The 13,338-nt window shown below is 32.7% G+C and overlaps 1 protein-coding gene across 13 annotated transcripts in view; it reads left to right on the top strand.

Annotated features, from left to right (window-relative positions):
* Positions 1–11,009, top strand: part of rps6ka3b (ribosomal protein S6 kinase, polypeptide 3b) — a 90,977-nt gene extending 79,968 nt beyond the window's left edge. For 6 of the 13 annotated variants that reach the window (XM_009297372.5, XM_021470093.3, XM_068216996.2 and 3 more), the window contains 6 exons: positions 584–742; positions 2,218–2,379; positions 2,470–2,546; positions 4,321–4,438; positions 4,723–4,863; positions 7,135–11,009. In XM_009297372.5, coding sequence (XP_009295647.1) covers positions 584–742; positions 2,218–2,379; positions 2,470–2,546; positions 4,321–4,438; positions 4,723–4,863; positions 7,135–7,257 — 780 coding nt within the window. In that variant the 3' untranslated portion in view covers positions 7,258–11,009. The remainder of the gene's footprint in view (positions 1–583; positions 743–2,217; positions 2,380–2,469; positions 2,547–4,320; positions 4,439–4,722; positions 4,864–7,134) is intronic. The other 7 variants (XR_012399044.1, XR_012399047.1, XR_012399046.1 and 4 more) reach the window with 3 other exon arrangements.
* The last annotated feature ends 2,329 nt before the right edge of the window (positions 11,010–13,338 follow it).

The following is a 13,338-nucleotide window of genomic DNA, read 5'->3' as shown; positions in this document are numbered from 1 at the left end:
ATATTATTGTTTTGTGGCCAAGTTTGAAAGATTTATTTAAAGATGATCGTTATTAGATACACAGCACACTAATATTAAGCTAGCCATACTGTATAACCAATTATCATTTGTATTTGTTAAATAATACTGAAAATAATAGAGCTTTAAAGGGATGGTTCACCCAAAAATGGAAATTCTGTCATCATTTACTCACCCTTTACTTGTTCAAAGCCTATTTGGGTTTCTTTCTTCTGTTGAGCACAAAAGAAGATATTTTGAAGAATGCTAGTAGTGGACATACATTGATTTCCATAGTAATTTATTTTCTTACTATAGAAAACAATGGGTGCCAAAACCAGCAAAATATCTTCTTTTGTGTTTAACAGAAGAAAAAAACTCGTGAAGCTTTAAAAGCACATGAGAGAGAGTAAATATTGAGGTCATTTTCATTTTGGGTTGAGCTATCCTTTTAAATAAAATCACATATACTGGTCAATTACATTTATTTCCTAAAAATAGCCAGAGGGCGAGTAAAATAACAGGAAATATAGATTTTGTACTGTGAGAAATTGAAGCTCAGTGATACATCTGTCTGTGTTTGCAGGTGTATGATGATGGCCGCACTGTGTATCTGGTGACGGAGCTGCTGAAAGGAGGCGAACTGCTGGATAAAATCCTCAGACAGAAGTTCTTCTCGGAGCGGGAGGCCTGTGCTGTGCTCCACACCATCACCAAAACTGTGGCGTACCTGCACGCTCAAGGCGTATGTACCCTAGCCTGTCTAAAGTTAAAAATGTAGGAGAGAATAAACTCAAATGTGTGTCGAGCTGTAATATGTTACGGGAGACAGAGGGACCACTGAAATACATTAAGATTGTGATCATGGAAAGCAAGTGTATTAACCACAGTCTGGTTTAATAACAACAGAAGCTGATTTCTTTCTGTTGCCTCTTTTGTTGGGCTCTGCACCGAGCATGACTGGTAGAGAGAAGAGAAGTTGTTCCCCAATTGATTAGGATAGGCAGTCCTGTCAGCCAATAGTGCTCCGAAGTAGGCGGTACCTGTGAAAATGACAGGGCAGGGAGAGAGAGAGATAGAGACAGAGACAGAAAGAACATACACGCACCAAAACAGTGTACAGTTCATAACAGGTAGTAGTAGTAGTGGTTGTTGTTGATGTTGTTGTAGTAGTTGTTGTTGATGAAGTAGTAGTTGTTCTAATAGTTGTGGTAGTAGTAGTAGTTGTTTATGTTGATCTTGTTGTTGTTGATGTTGTAGTAGTAGTAGTAATAGTTGTAATAGTAGTTGTTGTTGTAGTCGGAGTTGTGGTAGTAGTAGTAGTTGTAGTAGTTGTTGATTTTGTAGTAGTCATAGTAGTTGTAATTGTAGTAGTACTGTAGTAGTAGTTGTTGTTGTTTTTGATGTTGTTCTAACCGTTTTAAAATTTGATCAATGAGCAATCATTACTCAAGTCTAAAGTGTCACATGACCTCTAAAAATCATTTTAAAAACTGCATAATATTTGTGCTGCAAATTAATATTTTTTTTCCCAGGACTTTTTAAAAATCAAAGTTTCGAAGTTGTTGAAATCCAAATTACCTGACATGTATGATTAAAAGATTTTTATTTATATAATAGACATTATTGATATCTTTACTGTAATGTAAAAGATTGAGTTTTAAACTATTTATTGCATCCTTAACAGAAAAAATTTAAGTCTATACTAAAATAATTAGAATTACAAAAATAATTGTAATAATTAAGTAAATTAAATGATGAAAAAGTATATTGATTTAACGATGATGCAGTTTTTTTGGATCACTCGGATACAATAGGAAATATTATTAAAAGTAGTGCTGGGAAAAAATGTATCATGATTACTCGCATCTAAAATAAAAGTTTGTTTTGACTTAATTTATGTGTGTGTGTACTGTATACATTTATTATGTTTATATAAATACACACATGTATGCATATATTTAAGAAAAGGTTTGTGGACTGTATATGATTTCAAATTGTATATAAATTTAAATATCTATGTAACAAATTAGTTTTGTATAGTTTTGTTTTTATCACATATTCACATATTTTATTGCATATTCAATATATAATACACACACATATATTATTATTAAAGCAAACTTTCATTTTCAGTGCGATTAATCTTTGCCCAGCACTTAGAAAAAGTTTCAATTTGAGAGTCTGAGAGTCATTTAAGCTTCCCTTCCTCCTCCTCAGGTGGTTCACAGGGATTTAAAGCCCAGTAACATCCTTTATGTTGATGAATCTGGGAATCCCGAGTCCATCCGTATCTGTGACTTCGGCTTTGCAAAGCAGCTAAGAGCAGAAAATGGACTTCTGATGACGCCCTGTTATACTGCCAACTTTGTGGCCCCAGAGGTACATTTAGCGATGAGACGTGGCATTATGTTTTTTTTTAAAACAAACAACAGTTTTTTAATCAGGAAAAAAATCTATTTGTTCCCTCAGGTGCTGAAGAAACAGGGCTATGATGCGGCCTGTGATATCTGGAGTCTAGGTGTCCTTCTCTACACAATGTTAACTGGGTAAGTAATTCAAACTTCTCTCTGAAGAGGGAATTTCCCAAATTCCAGTTGTTGTTTAAATGATCAATCTAATAATAATTTTATCATTAACCTTAATAATGCAAGATTTGTCAACTTCAGTGGTACATACATCGCTACTGCCATGGCAGAATGTATGAACGACCCTCAAAACGCAAGCGTCCACACACAACCGGAAATGTATTTACTGGAAATAAAAGTAGGATTGTGAAAATAATCATTTAATAGAGCTATTTAATAAATAAATGTATTTAATAATATACAACCCCAAATCAGAAAAGTTGGGGACAGTTGGGACAGTATGGAAAACATAAATAAAAAGAGCAGTGATTTCAACATTTACTTTGACATGTATTTCATTGCAGAGGATACAACAAACATTATTTATTGTGTTCCTCATGATTTTTAAATTGTTTTTTTTTTCAAAATAAACATGTATATCAATTTGGTTCTTGAATCACATTTTTAAAAAGTTGAAACAGTAAAACATTTACCACTTTGTAATGTTGCCATTCCTTTTCACAACACTTAAAAGAAGTTTGGGACTGAAGTGATGAATTGTTTCAGGTGCGGTTTTGTCCTATTCTTTCTGCAAACAAGCCTTAAGGTGGGCGACAGTACTGGAGCTTCGTTGTTGAATTTTGCGGTTCAAAATGTGCCACACGTTCTCTATTAAAGACAGTTCGGGACTGCAGACAGGCCAGTCAGCAATGTCCCATATGTATTGGTATCCCTGGAAAAAAAGGCAGCATATTGTTCTCCAAAATCTTTATATGCTTTTCAGCATTTACCCACAATGAAAAGGGATGTGGGCTTGAATTGATCCATTGTTTTCAAGATTTGAAAAGGGGTTCGATTTTGGATAAAGGGCTTAAAAAAAAACCTTTCATAATAATTTAGATTTCTAAATAGTGATGATTAACAAACAATAACAAGTAATAATAGTTATAGTATTATGGTAAATAAAGTAGTATTAGCATAAAATGAAATCCTGCATCATGATCTCTCTGACTTTTGTCTGCAACCTATTAAATAAAAATAAATGTAATTTTTAGATGAAAGATGACATATTTAAGATGCAAGTAAATGACATTTAAGAAAGCAAATGACAGGAATTTAATGTTGGACAAACAAAGGCAAACATCCCATCAAAATGGAGCCAGAGTAGTATACTAGAGTAATAATATACTACACTATAGAATAAAACAACAATTAGCATGTGATGTAATGTGATGAGGTAGTACTAGTAGTGGTGAGGAAAGACCGCCACATATAATTGCCAAGTGATTATTGAACATATATGTATGTGTAATTCACCACACTTAATGGAAAAGTTTGAACATGACAGTGCTTATAATGTGCTTCAATTTGACTTGGGAAACAGTGTAAGGACTGGGACACACCAAGCCAATGACTAACAACTAGCACCAACGAAACCAATGTGCTGTTGCTCTGTGTCGGCTCTCGTCCGGACCAAAAAGCTATGCATGAACACACCAACTGGACAGATGAAACCTAACAGCTGACCGTTGGCTTGGTGTGTCCCAGCCCTAAGAACCCTGGATTGGGAGTTAATATAATATAGTGTTCCGACATGGTCCTCTGTTGGTCATATGTAACACAACTAAATAGCTGTTCTGTTTCTCCAAGCACAGAGTGTATCAATTTAATTGATAATCATCAGTTATTTGATTGCTGGTGAATTGTCTATTCTTTATGTGTCTGTATTCAACTAACACCACGCTTTTCCCTACAGATTTACTCCATTTGCTAATGGCCCCGAGGATACGCCGGAGGAGATTCTGGCTAGAATCGGCAGCGGACAGTTTTCCCTCACAGGAGGATTTTGGAACTCTGTTTCTTGTCAGGCAAAGGTGTGAATCTGAGCATCTCAATTAAAGACATAGTTCATCCAAAAATTACAACAAACCACTTACCATTTACCACTTACCATAAACCAGTAACCATTGACAGTAATAGGAAATAAAAAATACTATGGAAGTCATTTGCTATGAAAGTCAGTTTTGGAATAAGGGGAGGCTTGGTAAATTTTGAGAGAATTGTAGATTATTGAGTGAACTGTCCCTCAATTCTCATTAAAGCTCCACCAAATGAAAATAGTTCTTAGAAGAATCATGGTTATTGTTGTTTCCCACAGGATCTGGTATCAAAGATGTTGCATGTAGACCCTCATCAGAGACTCACTGCTGCACAGGTTTTAAAGCATCCCTGGATCACTCACAAAGACAAGCTCCCCAATTACCAGCTTAATAGACAGGACGCCCCACATCTGGTTAAGGTTTGTCCTTCTTTAGACATGACACTATATAATAACATCTAAATGTCTTGAAATATTCACAGAATTATTGTTATATGGCCTTGAAATGCTGTTTGACTTGACTGGTTTAGAATTATTTAACATTCATTTTAAGAGCATTTATCGCTGAATATAAAGTTGTTTAAACTGAAAAATGAAACAAGACTAACATGTTTTGGTTAGGTATACAATATAAAAATGCAAGTCAATATATTATGCTTAACTCTAAAAAAAAATTATAATAAAAAAATCTGTCAGCCCAGTTAAATTATTTTTAATATTTGTTATATCAAAGCTTAATAATACATATATGTTTTTTTTTAAAAACATATATTTGACACATATATGTCAAATACATTTTGACACATTTGAGTTTATTCTCTCCTACATTTTTTTTTATATGTTTTTTTTATATAGTCTTATTTGTATTTCTTTTTTTCTTATTTTCAATAGGTTTGAATGGTGCTTTCATGAATTTCCAACCTAAAATATTAAGTAGCAAATCTCAATAGTATATGATAAAAAAAATTGCAAAACATATTTAACACTATTAATATAAAATTATTCTTAAACACCAAATCCACATACAGGGTTCCCACGCTTCTTGAAAGTACTTGAATTTCAGACATGGATTCAAGGCCTGGCAAGTACTTAAATCCAAAAACAAACATAGATCCTTGAAAGTGCTTGAATTCAATTTGAAATTAAACTTGTTTATGGTGTTATTTCAACAATTGCCAAAAACAGATTAAAAAACTGGAAATTCTTCATTTAAAAATCTTGAATTAAAATCTTGTACAACAACTATGACAAATAATTCATATTATATACAGTGCTCAGCATATATAAGTACACCCCTCACAAATCTGTCTTTTAATTGTAATTTTTTTTAAAGGAAGCTATATAATATTATATTCGTGCATATACATTAGACTAGTCAGTACTGAAGGCAAATCTGAAGCTTATCTAACAAAATAACTTACAATAAAAGTCCAAAAACTAGTACATCCAAATGTATGTGTTATAGAAAAATATTAAATACAAATTCAAAAAAGAGGAAAAATCAAGAGAAGCAAAAAATTTAAAGATTTTGTAGTTTTTTTTTTTTTTTTGCAATATTTTGCTTAAATTAATTAATCTTTTCATTTCTAAATATGTTTGGTGACTAAAATATTATTTGAATAAATATATCTGTTTAATAAATCTGTTTTGTTTATATGCACCAAAATGCATTGCCTGCTCACTGAGAAATGGATACAAATATTCATTTTCAAAATGGGCTGCTCTCAATTATGCTGATCCCTTTAATTATTTTAGGAACTGCATTTCAATATCACCAGTTTTGAATTCAACAACTTTAAGTAAAGTTCTTTGAACATTATTGTTTGAAATGGTCTAAATTTGTAAAAATTACACATTCAAAATATCATCATTCTGATATTTTTAATGTAAATAAGTGTAAGTGAAATGCTAAGTACAGTAGGGACTTTCATGGCACTACATATGCTGGGGCTGTGAATTACAAAGGTGCTTGATTTGGAATTAAAGGTGCTTTAAAATGTCCTTGAATCTGCTGTTCATCGAAATTTTGAGACCTGTGAATTTCTTTTCTTTTTAAATGTTTCACTAATGATGTTTATCAGAGTAAGGAATTTTTCACAGTAATATTTTTTTTTTCTTAAGAAAGTCTTATTTGTTTTATTTCTGCTAGAATTAAAGCAGATTTAAAATAATTATGGTCAATATGCAATATATATATATATATTGTACATATATATATGTTTTGATTGTTTACAAAACAAACAATCATTATACAGACTTAAATAATTACCCTAACTTGCCAGTTTAAAACTGAGTAAAATTAACTTTCAGTCAATTTTGAGTTACTGATTTTGAACTACACTTATTTCATTTAATAAAGTTGACTGTTGGGTTTTACAGTGTAGTATCTTGAAAAAATATATAGTAAAATAATATGTACTGTCATCATAACAAAGATTTTTTTAAAAATCATTTATTAGATATTAGTTATTAATTATGTTTACAAATGTGTTGTAAAAATCTTATTTCCGTTAAGCAGAAATTGTACAAAATTATACGGGGGGTTAATAATTTCAACTGTATATCAATTTAATTTATTTCTAATTGCCAAATTAATTAGCATTCATCATATAAATCACTGTAAAACTACAAAATCAATGTTTAGAGCCTTTCATTTCATCCAAGTTTGTGTGTAAATTGTCTCTCCTGTAGGGGGCGATGGCTGCCACATTCTCTGCTTTGAACAGAAACATTCCTCCTGTACTGGAGCCTGTCGGCTGTTCAATACTCGCTCAGCGCAGAGGAGTGAAAAAACTGACTTCCACTGCCTTATGAGCAGGAAAACCCTTCCACCTCCAACCCCGTGACCTCCAGCTCGGTCTGAGCACAGCCTGAATTGGGCTTGCTTGCTGCCTACAGTACCTTGCGTCCAGGCCTTAGAGCCGAGTGTAGATTCTGAGGACCCCTGGTGGACAACCCAAATCTTCCTTCACTGGTCACTGCGACTTCAAGCCTCCAAACGCAGTTCAATGAAGCCTTTTTTCCAAGGAGCAAATCATCCGATCGTATCAAGAGAAACAAACCAGATCTCAGTCTTTATTAAAAGCTACCACATTATTTTAGAAGATGATGACCAACTCTTGCGCCAAATCGTGCATCAAGCTGCAAAAAGCTCCAGTTCTATGGGGACATGTGTGTTCGTGTTTAATATTCAGATTCTGTTCCATTGTTCTCAATTATTTTACATCAAGATTGTATTTAACGAGAGAATATTTTGACATATTCACTCACTCTAAAGTTGTTCCAAATCTGTAGGAGTTTCCATTTGCTTCATCTTTTGTTGAGGATAAAACAAAGTGTTTAGAAGAATGTGGGTGTCCAGGCATTTAATGGTCCCCTTTAATGTCCATAGTATGGATAAAACATATGATTGTGACATACTGGTTTGGAGCTACTTTAGAGTGAATAAAGGATTATTATAGAACAGATTCCACAACGAAAGACGCTCCAAACCATTATAGATGTGGTGTGTTAAATAAAAGGCTGCATGCATCCACCACAGAATTTTGAAAATCAGAAAGAAAGAAAAGACTTGATGCAATTTTTAGTCTCACTGTTACGAGTTGTTCAAACAGAACTCCGAATTGAGTCAGAATTAAAAACAGTTTACAGATTTATTTCTCTAAAATTGCGTGAGAAAGTCTTGTGAGAAAGTCAAATTTTGTATAAAAAAGTCAATTGTGAGTGTTGAAAAATGTTTTTATATATTTTTATTTATTTGTTTCTGCCAATTGCGGGTTTATTTCTTGCAATTCTGACTTTGTTCTTCTCAGATCTGACTTTTTTTTTTTTTTAGAGTTGTAAGATAAAAGCTCAAAATCGAGACGCAAAATCACAACTCAAAGTCAGAATTGCAAGATATAAGTCTGAAAGAATTCTGAGTTTATAGTTCAGTTGTTGTTTTTTTCTGCATATTTCTATTTTAATTCTTGCATTTGCAACTTTTTTGTTTTCCTACAGTTCTTTATTTCTCTCAATTCTGACATTTTCCTAAGATTTGCAAAAAAATAAACTTAAAAGATACAAAATCGCAATTTATAGTCAAAATTGCAAGATAAAAATCAGCGAAAAAGCTAAATCACAATTCTAAGTTTAAATATCGCAATTCTTTTTTTTAACAAACAGCCATTTGTTTCTTGCAATTCTGATTTTTCTTGATGAGGAAGATAAACTCAAAATCGAGTTTTAAAATCGCACTTCATAAAGTCAAAATGGTAAGATATAAACTTGATTGCAAAAATCAAGTTTAAAATTAACATTTTTTATTTTTTCTGCAAATTGTGATTTTATTTCTTGCATTTGCAACTTCAATTTTCTTGCAATTCTCACTTTATTCCTTTCAATTCGGACATTTTTTTTTTCAGATTTGCAAGATAGAAACTCAAAACTGTAAGATACTAAATCACACTTCATAAAGTCAGAATGGCAAGATAAAAACCAGTAAAAAGCAAAATCAGAATTATGAGTTTATATCTTGCAATTATTTATTTTTTTCAACAAACTGCAATTTATTTCTTGCAATTCTGACTTTATTCTTCTAGATTGTTTCTTTTCTTCAGAATTGGAAGATAGAAACTCAAAACCGAGATACAAAATCACACTTCATAAAGTCAGAATTGTAAGATATAAACTTGATTGCAAAAGCAAAGTCAGAATTCTGAGTTTATGGCTCAATTTTTCTGCAAATAGAGATTCTTTTTATTATTATTATTATTTTTAATTTATTTTTCCAGCATTTGCAACTTCTTTCGTTTTCTTGCAGTTTTTCTTTTATTTCTCTTAATTCTTACATACCAAGATAAAAACTCGCAATTTATAAAGTCAGAAGTTTATATCTTGATAATCCTTTTTTTTTTTTTTTTTTTTTCAACAAACTGCAATTTGTTTTTTGCAATCCTGAATTTAATCTTCTTAATTCTGACTTTTTCAGATTTGGAAAATAGAAACTCTAAATCGAGATACAAAATTGTATGGAGGACGAAACCTGCAAAAACAAATAAATGCGTATATATATAAATCAGTAAATAAATCCATAAATTCCTGCATAAATAAAACAATAAATGAATAAATATGCAAATAAATAAGTGTATAAATAATTTCAAGTGCTGGCAGGTAAATAAATATATAAATGACTGGAATGTTGGGGCAATAAGAAAATTCTAAACTGAAAGTTTATTTTCCCCTCTTTCAAATGTTTATTCATTCTTGAAGGTAGTTTCACTTCTCCTCAGGTCAACATGCTAATGAAAGGGTGATCAATCATCAGGGAAAGTAAAAAAAAAATCAAATGCAAATTTTTTCTAATGATCAATCAATGATGGCATAAAGACCACCTTCTGATGAATAACAGACAACCTTTTATTAGCATGTTGACCTGAGGGAAAAGTGAATACGCAACTACATTCAAGAATGAATGAACAAAAACAATTTGAAAGCGGGGAAAATAAACTTTCAGTTAATTATTTAATTGTTTGCCTGCCTGCACTATTATTTACACACTTGTTTATGAAGGAATCTGTGGTTTTTATATACATTTATTTACATATTTATTTATTGTTTTATTTATGCAGAAATTTATGGATTTATTTACTCACTCATTTTTTTATTTGGGTATTTATTTATTTATTGTTCTTGCAAGTTTCAACCTCCAGAAAATTGCACTTTATAAAGTCAGAATCGCGAGATAAAAATCAGAGAAAAGCAAAATTAGAATTATGAGTTTATATCTCGCTTTCTTTCAACACACTTCAATCTATTTCTTGCGATTTGAATTCTTTCATCTAGGATATAAACTTAAAACTGTGAGACCAAAGTTTGCACTTCTTCGAAAACTGCACAACTGATATTAACGAGCTGATAACAAAAAACAAACAACAATTGAAGAAAAACCCTGAAGGCTGATTGACGGATGACTGTAAGACGAGTCTGAATGTCTGCTGTCGTTCATTTCTCACTCTTTTTACAGAACCACAATGTGAACCAAATCCAAAGCACAAAAATGCAGTGGAGGCCTACAGTAAATCAAACCCCTCAGAATGTCCAATAGAGAACTCAGGTGAAACGCAATACATTATACAAAAAAACATAAGCTGGGACGGAAATATGTATACGGCTGTATCACCTGCTGACCTGTGTATTTGTTTGTATGTAGGGAAGTACAGGAGGAATGCTCAGAGATAAAATATGTAGTGACTTTTTTAAAGCGACTACATTCAGCCTTGACATATTTTTATAAATGTGCATGGGCAAGATGCTATATTAGCTAGTAGCTCTGTGGACGTTCATGTTTATGAGCATGACGAAGGATGTTTTTTCCATTCTTTCTGTTTTTTTAATTAACCACTTCTAATTCCTTGCAGGTTGTTGGGTTGAGTAAGTTTAAATATGTTGTACATTTTCTTTTCATCTCGGTTGTATTTTTCCTGACTTGGAAGAGTGCTGGAAATGTTGCTGTCCATATAAGCAAGCTGCTATCCTGTTCTTTCTTTTGTACATGTAGAAAATAAAGTTTGCCATTTTTACGAAAACTATTGGGCATGATTGTTTTCATCTTTAGAACTAGAGAGTAACCACAGGGCTATATATTATAAACAGAGCTGAGCATGGTCTGTTCCTGGATGGGAGACCACCTGGGAAAACTAGGTTGCTGTTGGAAGTGGTGTTAGTGATGCCAGCAGGGGGTGCCTAACCTGTGTTCTGAGTTCTAATGCCCTATTATAGTGAAGGAGACACTGTACTGTCAGTGGGCGCCGTCTTTCGGATGGGACGTTAAGCCGAGGTCCTGGCTCACTGTGGTCATTAAAAATCTCTTGGCACTTCTCATTATAGAGTAGGGGTGTAACTCCGGTGTCCTGGACAAATTTCCTCCATCGCCCCTTACCCATCATGGCCTCTTAATCATCTCCATCCACCGAATTGGCTCTTTCACTGTCTCTCCACTCCACTAATAGCTGGTGTGTGGTAAGCGCATTGGCACCATTGTCCTGTGGCTGCCATCATATCATCAAGGTGGATGCTTCACACTACGGTGCTTTTCCGGACAAATTACGGAAGGTCCTTTATAAATTTAGCTTTTTTTTTTTATTTACTTTAAAGTCGTTCTGGAAATTTTTATGATATTTACTGGTATAACCAACACAATCTCATGGCAATTCGGAACTTTTTGATTCAGTGGCTAATTCGTATGAATTCGTAAGATCTAATTCGTACAATTTAGTACGATTTGCTCAACACCCAATGATGGTTGGGGTTAGGGGTGTTGTTGGGTGCCACGCCTCTTTTTTAAAATTATACATTTTCGTACGACTGAATTCAGCCACTAAACTAACAAAACGTAAAATACTTACGTTTCTCGTGAGATCAGGCAGGTATAACTGCGTGAAACAGGTTAATGTTTATTTTTCCAAAACAAATCTCACCATTTTAATTTTTCTGAGCATTACAAACAATTTGTAACTGCTGCAATTCGTCACTTTGGAATTATAAGGTTCTATCTGCGTTCTGAATTATTCTGAGATATTGCGCTTCAAAGTTTTTGCATTTCATATAGCAAACAGTATGTGTGTAACATTAGTTTTTTAACTAAAAAGTCTTAAAATAAAAACAACTTATAAAGAAACATCCCATAATGTAAATACGTTGTCATTTAATAAGAATATGTCAATAACTTAATTTTGACAAAAATGTCAGAGAACCTTATAATTATGTGACAAATTATTTTGACATTCAAAATTTCCCACAGGATTTCTGGGTTTTGCGTTAGGGGTTTGTTGTAATCCATATACTCTATCCTGACAAAAGTCTTGTTGTCGATCCCAGTTGTAAGAGTAACAAATAATAACTTGACTTCTAGTTGTCATTTGGAAAAGTGGCAGAAGGTAGATTTTTCCGATGAATCATCTGTTGAACTTAATTTTAAAACTCAAACTGAAACTGAAAAACTTGCCACCACACTGACATTCAATCTGAGAAACTTTATACATATTAGAGATTTTCTGACCTATGATGTCTCTGGTATGTATTTAAATACTATGATTGTTCCACATTTGTTGTACTATAACGAGCTGGTCTCAGGCATGTAAATCTTCTATAACACCGTTAGAATTATTATACATGAGAGCACTTAAAATTCATGATAAAAGCCTTGGTTCTACCATTACTTTAATATCTTTTTAAAAAGTTTCTTAAGCTTTAATAATATTATTATTAAATATTCCAATATTTGTTTTGTTTTTAAAATTATTCACAATCTTTCTGCTCCATCGTTAAAAAACATTTAATTCCACATTATCGCGAGTGACACGTTCTCTGGAAAGAGGGGAATGTATTGTCCCTAGACGTTAAACCTTTTGGTCAATCTTCTTTTAATTATAAAGCCACAAATCTATGGAATTCTCTTCCAACACAAATAATCACATGAACAAATTATAAGATGTTTTCACACCTGACTAGGAGGTGGTTTTTGTCAAATCAATTTTGTACACACTGAGTGAGATGTTTTTGATTTGTCAGTGTTTTATTTTATTTGCGATTATGTCTGTATGTTTAAAGCTGACATTTTAAATTATTGCTTATTTATTTATTTCACCTGTTTAGTGACAGCAGGTGGAAAATAGAAATCCTGCTACAACCTGGCAAAATGCATCTTTCCTTTTTAAGGTTAATGTAATTTTGGTGCATGTCCCTGTTAAATAAATCAATTCATTCATTCAAAACTGCATCCCAATCATCACAAATACTGCAGAAGACCTATCAGAGCCCGCATTGATCCAAGATTCTCACAGAAATCAGTCAAGTTTGTTCCATGAAAAATCATGGTTTGGGGTTACATTCTGTGGTGTGCGAGAGATCTGCAGA

Source organism: Danio rerio, chromosome 24 (genome assembly GCF_049306965.1).
Source record: "Danio rerio strain Tuebingen ecotype United States chromosome 24, GRCz12tu, whole genome shotgun sequence".
Classification (NCBI taxonomy): Eukaryota; Metazoa; Chordata; class Actinopteri; order Cypriniformes; family Danionidae; genus Danio; species Danio rerio.
This window is presented reverse-complemented; position numbering and strand designations above follow the sequence as displayed.